Here is a 15,461-nt window from a genome sequence, read left to right on the forward strand (position 1 = left end):
ATTGATAAATGATTAATTGAATTGATTCGATTAATTGATTAATAATAATTAAGTTGTTCAGTTCAGTTTAGTATAAAAAATGTAGTTCCAATTAAATTCCGCAATATGGCGCGTGATCATATATTATTGGACAGGCTTTATAAGTGATTTACTTTTATTGTCTTCTTAAAACAACAATAGAAATGGATTAATGAGGTGACTGTGTTTTTCTCGGTGATTAATATTGTATACATTTCACACTTGAACTTATATATCCTATGAATGACTCGGTCATTCGGCCAACGACCGGGGAATTAACATCTTCTCAAGGCAGTAGTGTTAGGGTTAGAGCCGGTGTAGCTTTATTTGACATTCATAAGCGCATTGTAATATGCCTACTTGAATAATAAACTATCTTTATCTTTATCAATGAGGATCAGTATCAAAATTAGCGGATCAGACTTCTCGTCAAGTAAAAGTTTTAAGCAAAATCAAAAAGATTTATATGTAAAACAATTAGATTGTGACAGATACTTTTGAACGAGAGCTGCAGAGATATATCTCTATTTGTAAAAGTATTCCACGGTGGCAGATACTTTTGGTGCGCTGTTTCATCCGTTACGATTGATGCTGACTATACCTCGTTATTCGAATGACCGAGTCATTCTGAAACAATGACTAAAATAACTCTATAGAAGTCTGTCTAAAGCTCAAAAATGATCCTACGGGAATTGTGCCGCGAGCGACTCGACTGTATAGTACGTGTCATCCACGATGACGCGCAGATTTGTCAAATCTGAACTTTAAAAACATGACGTTACGAGTCAAGGCATGCGTCTTCGTGGATGACACGATCTATACAGCGCGCATGACGACAACGTCAAATATCAAATATTACGTCTTTAGGTCTGATTTTTCAATTATCAGATAAAGTTATCTGTCAGATATATATATAGCGCGCTCCCTTTCTTTCACATACAAGAAGAAAAAGAGAGTGGCATATTTATCTGACATGACTTTATCTCATGATTCAAAAATCAGACCTTAATGTCAAATCTTGCAAGATAAATTTGACTCACTTCCCGGTTTCCAATTAAGCTGAAAATTTCCACACATATGTAAGTGAGGTGACATTATGGTACCATCGAGCAGATCTGATGATGGCGACAGGAGGTGGCCATAGGAAGTCTGTGATAAAACAACGCAACCTAATTGTATTTGGGGTTTTTAGAAGGGATTAAAAGAGTATTAGTTGCCTGTGGAAAGAAAAGTACAGTAAGCGATAAAAGCCTGTACCAAAAATGTTTTTTTCCCAAAACTTATTTTCTATTTAAAGTTATTTTAAGAACAATGTGGAGTTTGAAATAAACTTAGCAGTTTCACACCAAATTTGAGGAAATAAACAATTGTCATGAACGAGTATTTACTTTAGATATCTATTACATTTGTCTGTTAGGACAATGACTATGCACTTGTGTTGGTTAATGACATAAGATTGATAATTTTGTTTATTTTTCCCTACTATAACATTGATTCAAATTATAGGCGCCCTTTGATTCATAACGTATTCGGAAATAGTAAACATAAATAATTAGGCCTACATAAAAGCGTGCACTACTTCTATGATTATAAATTGTCGGGTCTTGTTTTAAATTCGAGTTTTAATTACTCGTATTACATTATTCCTGACAATATGCAACATCTTGTCAATTATACCTATATTAATATTATTGGCACAAAATAAAATAATAATTTTCCATCTCATGCTCGTAAAATTGACATTTAAGTCGGATGTAAGCTACATAAAATTTCTTATTATGCCAAATATAAGTCCAAAATCTGCCATACAAACTGCCCCCGCTCGCGCACCCCCGACTAGCCTGAGTACGATTTTCTTAAGTCTTGAAAAAATACGGCGAAATAACCTGGAATATTGAATATATTTGTATTTTGTATAATTTCCTGGCAATCGAAGTGAAAAGCAGAGTGTGTTACTTTGGTATAACTCAGGCATAAATGTCCATTTTTATCCTCGACTATATTGGTTCTATTACAAATGGATCGCTTTATGCCCTTGTTGCACAATCTACTATTAGAGACCAAAATAAATATGATTTGTTCGGTAAAATGTCATGTGTTCGATAAAAAGGTAGATGGTCATATGCAATCAATCACACAATATTATAATCGTTATATTGACACGAGTACTTGGTTGAGTAAAAAGAACCGAGTATAAATCTACACATAATTTTTTTTAAACTTTTTTTCCAACAGATTGAACGAGAAAAACAAGTGAACGTGTCCTTCTTCGATGTAACACATGTATCAGACACAGTGGTTGTGGCCTATCGGCAACGCGAAGGCAATGGCAGAACGAAAGTACTCCTCACGCTGTTCTGCGTTTTCATACTTTACGGACCTAGCATGTGTAAGTAAAATCCTTAAGAATCTGCAGCAAGCTCGGTTCTCTATACAATAGTATTTTATACAATCGTGGTATAATAGAGAGCTTTTCAGTCGAGTACTGTGTTTAGGCAACGAAGCTTGCTGAGTTGCCTAAGTGAGGTACGAATTTGAAAAGCTCGATTATATTAGTATTGTACATAATACTTTTTCTACGAGTCATCAAAAATAATATTTTTATTACTATAAATCCTAAATAAGTAATGAAAATTTATAAGTATCTAAGTAGACCAAAAAGATATCAACGCGCGAGCCACCGCCCGCCCATCCCCCGTTCTATAGGAGCGCGGCGGCACGTGATTGGTTATTTTTTTATATAGTTGACTACAGCTTGTCGAAAGAAATTTTATATTTTATTTTATACATGAAAAGTACGCAATTATAGTTTGGTATACGAAATCTTAATTCAACCATTACTTACAGTCGACGAGTAGAAAAACGTACAGTTACTCTCTTATTTTAAAACGATTAGCTAGATTGCTCTGAAACTTTGTACCTAAAATAGGGATAAGATATGTCTATGCCTGTAATTAGATAACATGGCTTCAGATGCCATAATAAAAAAAACATCAAATTTAAATTTTTCATACAAAACTTGTTTTTTGCTATATTTCGTTTATTTTATAAGCTGGAACGATATGAACTATTTACAGGCATATATATACCTCATGTTGTATCTGCAAAGTTTAATTAAAATCCAACACGTCGTTTTAAAATGAAAAGCCGAGCTTGCTGCGGGCTCTTAACACAACAAACGCTTGTGTGTTGGACTTCATAGCCTGAGCAATGAGCGAGAAACAAGTAGCTTATGCAAATTCGGTATCATTCTTCATTTTCAAGCCGTAAAATCCATGCCATAGCCATGAGCCTGATTAAATACGCCCTAGGAGATCACTGACGCTGATTGGTGAGAGTCAGAATGGCGGGTGTACCTAAATAAAATTAAATGAAAACCATAACATATTTTTGTACCTAATTTGTATTATTCAAACGGACGTAGTAAATAGTACAAATTAGGTACAAAAATATGGTATGCTTTTCTTTTATTTTTATTTAGGTACACCCGCCATTCTGACTCTCACGCTGATTGGGCTTCACAAAATGGAGTGAACGTCGTGCGTGACAAGCGCGCGATTGTCAAGGTCGTATCAAAACTATAACAAAATGATAAGTCAGAATGGGCCTCCATGTCTGGCTTGTCATCGAATAGTTTGCGTGTAGACAACTCGTTTGGCGGTAGGTATCAACGCTACGTAGTTACATGTATACGAATAAAGAATTATAATAATATGAACACTTGTTTAATTTTTTTTTTTTTTAACTAATCAGGATATATTTGTAATTTTCAGCGGAACACTCGGTATTTTACCTGTACTTGAGAAACCAACTCAACTGGGACATGGTGAAATTCGGGGTCTTCACCAGTTACTCCATCGTATTGCATTCTATTGGTTAGTATAATCCTATATTCGAATTAAGAAGTATATATAATTACTAATGAAAATGACGACCTGTCTGGTCCAGTGGGTACTGGCTCTGCCTATGAAGCTGATGGTCCTGGGTTCAAATCCCGGTAAGAGCATTTATTTGTGCGATGAGCAGGGATAGTTGTTCCTGAGTCCAGGAAGTTTTCTATGTATTTAAGTATTAATTTATATCATTGTCTAAGTACCTAGTTAGTAACAACACAAGTAGTTGACTGGCTGGCTACGCTAATGCTTTATACTACAATAACTAATAATCTAATTTACCCTCTGGGTTGGAAGGTCAGATGGCAGTCGCTTTCGTAAAAACTAGTGCCTACGTCAAATCTTGGGATTAGTTGTCAAGCGAACTCCAGGCTCCCATGAGCCGTGGCAATATGCCGGGACAACGCGAGGAAGAAGGAAGAAGGAACTGTATAACTATTCAGAGGCAGATATAAGGCATGGAGTATTAATTATAATAATAATTGAGAGCGCACTATTCGCCAACAAACTGTATGTTTGGGGAAGCTTTTGTATGTATATAGTCATAAGTATTTTTTGAAAAAAAAAATAATAATAAAAAAACAAAAGAACAAAAGTAAATCGTAATGCTAAAATAATTATTTAAAGTAATGCAATCACGGGTGCAATCAACAATAAAACCTTGTTTATATTAAAAGTGCTTCTATATTATAAATTTATAAGTGGCTGAACAATTCCACTGAGAATTCAACCGGCTGGATTTGAGCTGCCGGGCTCTAGTCAGATAGAGTTACAGGAATTTGAATCTTCAGTATTGGTTTTACATCCCATATTCAAATGGCAACGTCAGCGCAAATGGTAGAGAGGCAGTCTGGAGCGCGCTGACTGTTTTTCAAACAGAAACAGAAATCCGAGATAGTACTTACTTACTAGTACGTTTAGTAGCAAATGTATAAAATCATACTAAGCACTAATCAATATGTAAACATGCCCAAAGACAAGTGCATACGGTCACAGGGACATTATGAGATAACTATAGATCATAGATTATCTCAGAAATGGATTTAATTAGAATACCGGTTTCTTTAAGAAAATTACGTAATTTAAGCTCCGGAATCTAACCTTGAAATTAACGGACTTTGAAACACCGTGTATGTAGTATGTATATGTAAATAAAGTTATATAAATCTTTAATAAATTGTATCCGTTTATTATTCGCAGGTGCAATGTTTACAATAACAGTACTGAGCAAGAAGCTTCAGGTCGAAGACTCGTTGCTCTGCACCATCTCCATCATGAGCAAATTCGTCGGCTCCATTTGGATTGCCTTCGTGACCACTGATATCGAGATGTATCTGGGTAAATAGCACAAAGTTTGTTAATAATATAGGAGGCAAACAAGCAGACAAACCGCCTGATGGTAAGCAATTACTGTAGCCCATAGACACCTGCCATGACACTAATGTGCGAGTACGAGCGAGATGCATAGAAAGTAAGTTACGTCTGTTAGCGTATATATCAGTTTTGACACTGTCAGTAACTCGTGGTAAGGGTTTGACACTGCTAAGACAGTCGTGGTAAGGCTACTCTTTTTTTTTAAACCGTGCCTTATCTTTTTTTGGCAATTGTGTCATTATGATAATAGGCTTTATATTTGCAGGCATAATGTATAGGGACCGTGCGCGTTGGAGGGTCTGCCATCTTGTGCTCTGAATCGTAACCATAAACATGTACATTTACACGTCACGTGTTTTCTTGTGCATAGTAGGTTCTGCCATCTTGTGGGCTACATCGGAACAATAAACATCACATTTACGCCTCGCGCCAAAAATCTCACGGCTCCTGTGCTGCCTCCTACAGTTCATGCACGCTCCCTATAGTACTCGCTGAAAGTATAGCACTTAAATCGCATCTTAAATTGGTTGCTTTATTCTGTTACAGTTCCTGTCGTTGAATTTTTCAATGCGAGCACCTTCACATCGCTGCGGTCCATTATTTCAAAATTGGTGGAAAAAGATGAAACAGGTTGGTATATATATACAAATTGTCATACCATATTCCTATAGCGGGTAAAGCACTTTATGTATCCTCCTTTCTTTACTCAATTTAAATATAAATAAATAAATAAATATTATAGGACATTATTACACAAATTGACTAAGTCCCGCAGTAAGCTCAGTAAAGGATGACTCACGCTACACAGTGCCAGGACCGGGCCGGGGCGGACCGGAGCGAGCCGTCACACGGACTTTCAGGAGCGCCACCGTCGCCGGACCGTTCCGGGGCCGGGGCGACCGGGCCATCATCTCTATATTATAGTATCTCTATGCGTTGACACTATCGTTGAGTCTCCGAGCGCGAGACAGGCCGGGCCGGGCTGTCCGAGCTCACCGAGCCGTCCAAATAACGGACTGTTCATGACAAATGTCACAAATGTCAATCATATTGAAAAAATTGGTTCGATGGGAAGCAAGTCGATATAGAAATAAATAATAAAATCAAAATATTGGCCCTGGCTGCCATAATAGCTGATGAAGAGAATACTGCATACTCTGGGCAATTGTGCATTTGGACATTTCGCGGACACTTTCGGAAAAAGGAGAATTACACAACATTATGTGAAGAGCTTTATTTCCACATGACCCGAGACTCTTTCGAAGCCACCGTGTTCTCTGCTTAAGGTAATGGAAATACAATGCGTGTATATTGTCTCAAATAATCATGTGCCGAAGCATATTAAACTATTAAAAGGAAAAGGGATGACCGGTTCTCCATACAAACATAGTCCCCATTTTCCTCTCTGGATATTGATATTCCCTTCGTTCTACATCCAACTTTGTAATAGTACATTACGATACAAGTGCGAAAAATAGGAAATTCGAAACAAGTGGCGATAAATTAAAACACGACCGAAGGGAGTGTTTTAAATCGACACGAGTTGCGAATTACTTATTCGCACATGTATCGTACAACGTTTTACAGTACATGGCTCTTTAAATGTTCGACACAGTAACGTAATATGCTAATTTTCGCAATAGTGCGGTAAAGTAGCAACATATGTACTGTAAAAATATTATCCGTAATGGGGACTACGTTTGTATGGAAAAGCGGTCTCGTTTTGAGGTAGGTAACTAGGCAGATTACTTAGAGATTGACTCATCACAAGCTGCCCTAAGTGCTTCTTAGCGAGTAGACAGGCCTATTGTTTTTCAGTATTATTTTCTTCTATTGAGGTGTGCATTTGTGTTGTATTGCAAAAATATATCCGTTGGGGTTCAGTGATACCCGATAGATATTAACCCTGAATCACAAATGATCATTTTGCTTAATGCCGCGTTTTTGCATTATTTTCTCCCATCAATCCTATCATAGACTTGTTCCGTTTCAGGAATGCATGAAAAACTTAAGTTTAAAAGAGAAGATATTTAAAATGGCTGTTAGGAATACCACAACATTTTAAAGTATCGATATAAGATAATCATCTACAAACATTCAGCTATAGAGAAATACGCGTACACCACTAAGAATGTCGGTGGTGCGCTCTCAAAGTAAAAAAAATAACCTTTAAGTTCGGTACACTAAGATAGAATTGTCTAACAAGTACAAAAAATAAACTACTTACTGGCTTACTTACTTCTTGCGGAAAAGGAATTTTTGATCTATAATACGAGTGGGTTAGGTAGTTGAAATTTACAGTGTGCATTTTATGGTTCCGTAGCCAAAATGGCAAAAACCCTTACAGTTTCGTCATGTCCATCTGTCTGTCTATCTGTCTGTCCGTATGTCACAGCTATTTTACTCAAAAACTATAAGATAACCAAAAGAGAAAAGTGGAAAGTAGGTATTTTTTATACTACGTTGGTGGCCGGCCTGATGGTAAGCTACTACTTAGTTTAGAAGTTCAAATGTATAAAAATATAATTTTTAGGCACGCCATACATGTAACTAAAAGTGAAAAGGTTATTCAAGTAAAAGAGTATTAAATTTAAGATTTTTTTTAAGTAAGTGAGATGGCAAAGGAGTCTTGCGTAGCCCGTCATGCTAGCCCGAAATGATATGAACGCTCTGACGTCGGGCTACAGCGGCGGCCTCATATTGAGAAAGTCGGGCGTAGCCCTTGTGCTATGCGTGCTCTAAGGCCGAGGGCCCCCTCATAACAAATGTATCGGGGGTAGCATTACGTACCTAAGTAGCTTCCTCATACTAAAAAGTCGTGCAGAAGAAGATAACAATATAATTTTTTCAATAAGTATGTCAATTCCAGATTTTCTGTGTTTCTTAAATGTATAGTAACATGGCAGCAGTTTTCATCTTTAGGGTTCCGTACCCAAACGGGACCCTATTACTAAGACTCCGCTGTCCGTCCGTCCGTCTGTCACCAGGCTGTATCTCATGAACCGTGATAGACAGTTGAAATTTTCAAAGATGACGTATTTCTGTTGCCACTATAACAACATAGTATTGTGTTCCTGCCGGTGAGTAAGGTTGCCAGAGCTCAACGAGGGGAAGGAGGGTTGTTAGGCTCGGCAACGCGCATATAATTCCTCTGGAGTTGCAGGCGTACATAGGCTATGGAGACTGCTTACCATCAGGTGGGCCGTATGCTTGTTTGCCACCAACGTAGTATATAAAAAACCAAATACTAAAAAAATTACGGAATCACGTTGGGCGAGTCCGACTCGCCCTTGTCCGGTTTTTGTATTTATTCGTAAGCTTGCATTAATTGCCATGGCACTTTAGGCTTAGCTTGTAAGTACAGTCGAGGAAATTGATTCTTTAGCAGTTAACGTGTCACGTTACAATGGACAGCTCTTACCATAAGTATGTACAGCCAAATTTACTTGAACCGCAAGTTGCTAAAGAATCAATTTCCGCGACCGTACTAATAGGATATTCTTTGCTAATAGGTCTAATAAATAATATGTTGCGGACTCTTTTCTTAAACCTTTTTACTTGTATACTTTTTACGACATTTGACGCTGTCATGTTATTCAAATAGTAAAATAAATCTGACAAGAGAGAAAATTGTGATCTTATTTACAGAAAGATACTTAATGTATGAAAAAATAAGCAAAAATAAGAATGAATGTTTTGTGAGTGTGAAACAATTTTATTTTCTTTGACAAATAGAGCACTGCATTGCATTAACGATTATTATTATTTTAATTTGTATGTCTTTCCCATCACGGAACAATGGTATTCCGGACCTTTGAGAAGCGTGCGCCGAGCCCTAACCTAACGTAGAGGCCCTTTTGACACGTTCATGAAATGTAAGATGTACACCGAGCTGATGCTGCCCTTGCCCATGTCATAGGACGCACGCAGAGGCAGGCCCGACAGGGTGTAAGGACTATTGAGAGTTGTTGGAATCTAAAATAAACTAGGTTATTGTGTGAAAGCGATGGGCTAAACACTGAGCTATGGGATAAAAAACCAGACGCCTGCCTAATAAAACGGTATACAATTTTATTTCCGGCAGACGACACAAAAAGCGACATCTGGGATGGCTCAAGAGTAACACTGGTGTGAGCGGCTCAGGGGTATCGAGAGGCGTGCACCGCTTTCAACCCAGTGGCTGTAACAGCCACTGTGCCAACTCGCGTCTTGCACTTCCACCCTTGGAACTTATAGCTCTAACGACTCCACCCTGGCCGGCCGGCCAAGGCAACCCAGAAGCAGATAATCCTGTCCCACCCACCCTCCTTCGAATGACAGAACTCCCTAGGAACACACGATCGTTACTCCCCAACTGCATGCCACAAGCTGCCCGAAGTTGACTGATTGCACTGGTAAAATCAGCGGGCCATAGATTATTAGTTTGCAGTTCCTAAAAGCCATTGCTGAAAGGATGTGTAGCTGTCATATACAAAAACAATGGGTAGACAGTCTCAAAGGGTATGTCTTATGATAAATAGTTTCATGCCGCAGTAAAATAATGTGATTTGTAGTATTTAGTTTTAAAATATATTTTTATAATGTGTATGCTAATCTTAAGGTATTTATCTATGGGCCGCTAGTTGCCTGAAATAAATTATGATAGATAGACGGATAGATGGGGTGTTCTAAGAGAAAGTCGCTTTGAAAATGCTTTTGTCTTGTATGGCAGATTCCTCAATCAACTGCGTAAAGCTCGAGAAAATACTGCCGAAAGGCTAGGCTAGATAATAAGTTTTTATAAAAGAAACGTCTTTATGGGACCCATAACATTGAAGCAATACAAAAGTTAGAAATGAGAGTCAAATCTGACAATCGTTATCTACGCACGAAACGCAACTTATTAAATGATACTTGATCGTGACGTCATGATTAAGTTAATGCGTTTTATTTGCATTGCATTTACAAAAAGAGGAGCTTTCGAGTTTCGAGGATTATGTTTTTAAAATACGTGTATATTACGTAGGTTTGTTTGTATTGATTTTTTGATTCTAGAAATAATAGTTGTATAACCTTAATATGTATGTAGGTAAGTACTAAGTACATAAAAGGTACCGAAATAGGTCAGAAGAGCAGTAAATTCAATATTACTATACAGTATATCCAAAAAGAGCGCTATGATAAGTAAAAGTTCCTTTTTAGGGTTCAGTACCCAAAGGGTAAAACGGGAGCCTATTACTAAGACTCCGCTGTCAGTACGTCTATCCGTCTGTCACCAGGCTGTATCTCGTAAACCGTGATAGTTAGTTGATATTTTCAAAGATGATGTATTACTGTTGCCGCAATAACAACAAATACTAAAAACTACGGTACCCTAGATGGGCGAGTCCGGCTCGCATTTTGTCCGGTATTATTTAAATATAGGAGGCAAATGAGGAAAGCCCATGAACAGAGGTCGTACCTATCATAGGATAAGTAGATATATATGTACAAAGAAACAGCGGTATGTTAAGTAGAAGTATTTTTTTTAATATAGGAGGCAAATGAGCAGAGCCCATGAACAGAGGTTGTATCATAGGATAAGTAGATATGTACAAAGAAATGGCACTATGTTAAGTAGATTTTTTTTTTAATATATGAGGCAAACGAGCAGTGCCCACGAACAGAGCTCGTATCAGAAGATTTATAGAGATGTACAAAGGAATGGCGTTATGTTAAGTAGAAGTATTTTTTTTTTAATATAGGAGGCAAACGAGCAGAACCCATGAACAGAGCTCATATCATAAGATTTGTAGAGATGTACAAAGGAATGGCGTTATGTTAAGTAGAAGTATTTTTTTAAATACAGGAGGCAAACGAGCAGAGCCCATGAACAGAGGTCGTATCTTAAGATTTGTAGATATGTACATAGAAATGGCGCTATGTTAAGTAGAAGTATTTTTTTAAATATAGGAGGCAAATGAGCAGAGCCCATGAACAGAGGTTGTATCATAGGATAAGTAGATATGTACAAAGAAATGGCACTATGTTAAGTAGAATTTATTTTTTTTAATATAGGAGGCAAACGAGCAGAGCCCACGAACAGAGCTCGTATCAGAAGATTTATAGAGATGTACAAAGGAATGGCGTTATGTTAACTAGAAGTATTTTTTTAATATAGGAGGCAAACGAGCAGAACCCATGAACAGAGCTCATATCATAAGATTTGTAGAGATGTACAAAGGAATGGCGTTATGTTAAGTAGAAGTATTTTTTAAATACAGGAGGCAAACGAGCAGAGCCCATGAACAGAGGTCGTATCATAAGATTTGTAGATATGTACATAGAAACGGCGCTATGTTAAGTAGAAGTATTTTTTTAAATATAGGAGGCAAATGAGCAGAGCCCATGAACAGAGGTTGTATCATAGGATAAGTAGATATGTACAAAGAAATAGCACTATGTTAAGTAGAATTTTTTTTTATATAGTGGGCAAACGAGCAGAGCCCACGAACAGAGCTCGTATCAGAAGATTTAAAGAGATGTTCAAAAGAATGGCGTTATGTTAAGTAGAAGTATTTTTTTTAATATAGGAGGCAAACGAGCAGAACCCATGAACAGAGCTCATATCATAAGATTTGTAGAGATGTACAAAGGAATGGCGTTATGTTAAGTAGAAGTATTTTTTTTAATATAGGAGGCAAACGAACAGAGCCCACGAACAGAGCTCGTATCAGAAGATTTATAGAGATGTACAAAAGAATGGCGTTATGTTAAGTAGAAGTATTTTTTTTAATATAGGAGGCAAACGAGCAGAACCCATGAACAGAGCTCATATCATAAGATTTGTAGAGATGTACAAAGGAATGGCGTTATGTTAAGTAGAAGTATTTTTTTAAATACAGGAGGCAAACGAGCAGAGCCCATGAACAGAGCTCATATCATAAGATTTGTAGAGATGTACAAAGGAATGGCGTTATGTTAAGTAGAAGTATTTTTTTAAATACAGGAGGCAAACGAGCAGAGCCCATGAACAGAGGTCGTATCATAAGATTTGTAGATATGTACATAGAAATGGCGCTATGTTAAGTAGAAGTATTTTTTATATAGTGGGCAAACGAGCAGAGCCCACGAACAGAGCTCGTATCAGAAGATTTAAAGAGATGTACAAAGGAATGGCGTTATGTTAAGTAGAAGTATTTTTTTTAATATAGGAGGCAAATGAGCAGAGCCCATGAACAGAGGTTGTATCATAGGATAAGTAGATATGTACAAAGAAATGGCACTATGTTAAGTAGATTTTTTTTTTTTAATATAGGAGGCAAACGAACAGAGCCCACGAACAGAGCTCGTATCAGAAGATTTATAGAGATGTACAAAAGAATGGCGTTATGTTAAGTAGAAGTATTTTTTTTTAATATAGGAGGCAAACGAGCAGAACCCATGAACAGAGCTCATATCATAAGATTTGTAGAGATGTACAAAGGAATGGCGTTATGTTAAGTAGAAGTATTTTTTTAAATACAGGAGGCAAACGAGCAAAGCCCATGAACAGAGGTCGTATCATAAGATTTGTAGATATGTACATAGAAATGGCGCTATGTTAAGTAGAAGTATTTTTTTAAATATAGGAGGCAAATGAGCAGAGCCCATGAACAGAGGTTGTATCATAGGATAAGTAGATATGTACAAAGAAATAGCACTATGTTAAGTAGAATTTTTTTTTATATAGTGGGCAAACGAGCAGAGCCCACGAACAGAGCTCGTATCAGAAGATTTAAAGAGATGTACAAAGGAATGGCGTTATGTTAAGTAGAAGTATTTTTTTTAATATAGGAGGCAAACGAGCAGAACCCATGAACAGAGCTCATATCATAAGATTTGTAGAGATGTACAAAGGAATGGCGTTATGTTAAGTAGAAGTATTTTTTTAAATACAGGAGGCAAACGAGCAGAGCCCATGAACAGAGGTCGTATCTTAAGATTTGTAGATATGTACATAGAAATGGCGCTATGTTAAGTAGAAGTATTTTTTTAAATATAGGAGGCATATGATCAGAGCCCAGGAACAGAGCTCGTATCAGAAGATTTATAGAGATGTACAAAGGAATGGCGTTATGTTAAGTAGAAGTATTTTTTTTAAATATAGGAGGCAAACGAGCAGAACCCATGAACAGAGCTCATATCATAAGATTTGTAGAGATGTACAAAGGAATGTATGACCTCGTAATTTATTCACCTCGTAAATTATTTGCAGGTGACTAAATAAACACCCTGTATATATTTGTTGTTGTATCAACAAATCAAGCATTTACATTAAAAAAGTGAGTGACATTTAATTAAGTGGAACTGCTGACGAAGACCAGACGGAACACCTCAACTACGCGTATTTCACGTTTGGCGATATCTTCTTCGTTGAGATTGTTCTGCAAGTTATTTTTTAAGCTTCATTTTAGTCAAGATCTATTTCTGATAATGGATCCCAGGAATAATGGATGAAACTCTTCAAATATTTTACATAAAGTATATTTTTATATTTGCATTTAAACAGTGCTATTTGGTGAAACGTGTTCATGAAGATTAGAATATAACTTCTCCTTGACAAGTATTTTACGAGTTAGGGCTTAGGTATATTATATGGGCTTACCTATGGGCTATTGTTTTTCATTCAATAGTTTACATATGTGAAAGAGAAAGTATAACAATATGCTTGTTAGACTAAAATAGCTTTAGTTTTGTTAATTTCAAAAACTTAGTAGGTGATAATTATAACATAGGTATAGAATCTTCAAAAATAAAACAGTAGATACAAAGCAGGTGTTATTGGCCCGTCTTTATATATAGAAAATCGATGGCATGATTCCTAGGAACAGATCTTCGTATGTGTTATAGTTTCAAACTTTCCCATACTGAACGATCTAAATAGGCCACCATGTATACCCTACGGAACATTTTATTTCGTTGGATGAATTTAGGGTGTAGGGGAGAAACTACCCAATTATGAGCTACTTACTGAAAACTATCATTAATAGACAATTGTAAGGATATTTAACATTGCCAAAATAAGGTTAAAGGTGCCCTCTAGTAGTACTTAGTCGATATTGTGATACAATGAATGGTATTATAAACATTTTTCTTTTTTCATATACTATGGACATTCCTCGATGGCACCAAGCTGCAACTGGAAAGCGATGATCACACGGCAAATAAAATCGTGAAGACTGTAGCAGCCACGTCTAAGGAGGATGAATGTATCCACATTCAATATTTTTTATTTATTTTTTGTTTGATATGTAAAAATGCACGTTAAGGTGGTTCGACTAGGTTACCCAAAGCTTAAACCTCACTAGATGGCGCCACAATTGCAAATTTTGAGTTTTAATTTTTTTGTGGAGTAGTCTTGGTATTTCTATTCTGTAAATTATGTTTAGCGCACTCTTTAAATAAATATTGAACTATTACAACAAACATTGAACACTTCATTGTACAAAAACTACCCCTTAATGTCGACAGAATGTTTCTTGACTCTATTTCTAAGTATCACTCACACATTCAAACAGTCTTACTGGGATCCTTGTAGTAGACAATTTGGCACAGCGGGAGTAGGCTTCAATAGCGTTGCGGTATGTACGTGGAAATACATGCAAGAGGATGTGGGTTCGAGACTCATTAATTTTTTTTTTGTTATCAGTATTATCAAGTACCTATTATTAATAAATTATTTTATGAGAAATATAGCGTTTTCCATAAAAATATTAAAAATCTGATTCTCACTCATCATGATATTTTTGGGTTCTTCCAACTCAGAATCACTAGCATAATCAATCCTCGTGCTAAAAAAACCCGAAAATTTGTATTGAAATTTTAGTTTTACATTGAAATTTCTTTCACACTAAAATGTGACGTAATGGTATGGATATTTTAGGATATCTTTTTTTAATGCTAGGGTGGAGAAGATTCTAAGTAGAATGAAACTAAGAAAGTCCAAATTTGTAAGTCAGATTTTCCGGTATTTAAAAAAAAAACGCTGTTTTGTTCTAAAATTAAAGCAATCCCTTACTGCCCAGCCTTTAAAAAAGTAGGTAATATTTTACAGTAGAATTAAAACATTTTTTTTACGATACATTTAATTAAATTACAGTAAGTTACAAAATTGGATGGCCTTCTATTTATAACCATTATAAAAAGAAATGAGATATTTACCATGTTTGTTTATAT

General features: G+C 36.4%; 1 protein-coding gene and 1 long non-coding RNA gene across 4 annotated transcripts in view; both read left to right on the top strand.

The window, feature by feature from the left end:
* Positions 1-15,461, top strand: part of LOC133533914 (proton-coupled folate transporter-like) — a 47,363-nt gene that overhangs the window by 17,770 nt on the left and 14,132 nt on the right. For all 3 annotated transcript variants that reach the window (XM_061872995.1, XM_061872994.1, XM_061872996.1), the window contains exons 3-6: positions 2,254-2,407; positions 3,792-3,893; positions 5,112-5,249; positions 5,832-5,915. In XM_061872995.1, coding sequence (XP_061728979.1) covers positions 2,254-2,407; positions 3,792-3,893; positions 5,112-5,249; positions 5,832-5,915 — 478 coding nt within the window. The remainder of the gene's footprint in view (positions 1-2,253; positions 2,408-3,791; positions 3,894-5,111; positions 5,250-5,831; positions 5,916-15,461) is intronic.
* On the top strand, positions 9,633-14,711 carry LOC133533910 (uncharacterized). Its single transcript, XR_009801943.1, has 2 exons — positions 9,633-12,487; positions 12,697-14,711. It is a non-coding gene; the product is annotated as an uncharacterized LOC133533910 (long non-coding RNA).

The sequence above is a fragment of the Cydia pomonella genome, unplaced genomic scaffold (genome assembly GCF_033807575.1).
Source record: "Cydia pomonella isolate Wapato2018A unplaced genomic scaffold, ilCydPomo1 PGA_scaffold_215, whole genome shotgun sequence".
Classification (NCBI taxonomy): domain Eukaryota; kingdom Metazoa; phylum Arthropoda; class Insecta; order Lepidoptera; family Tortricidae; genus Cydia; species Cydia pomonella.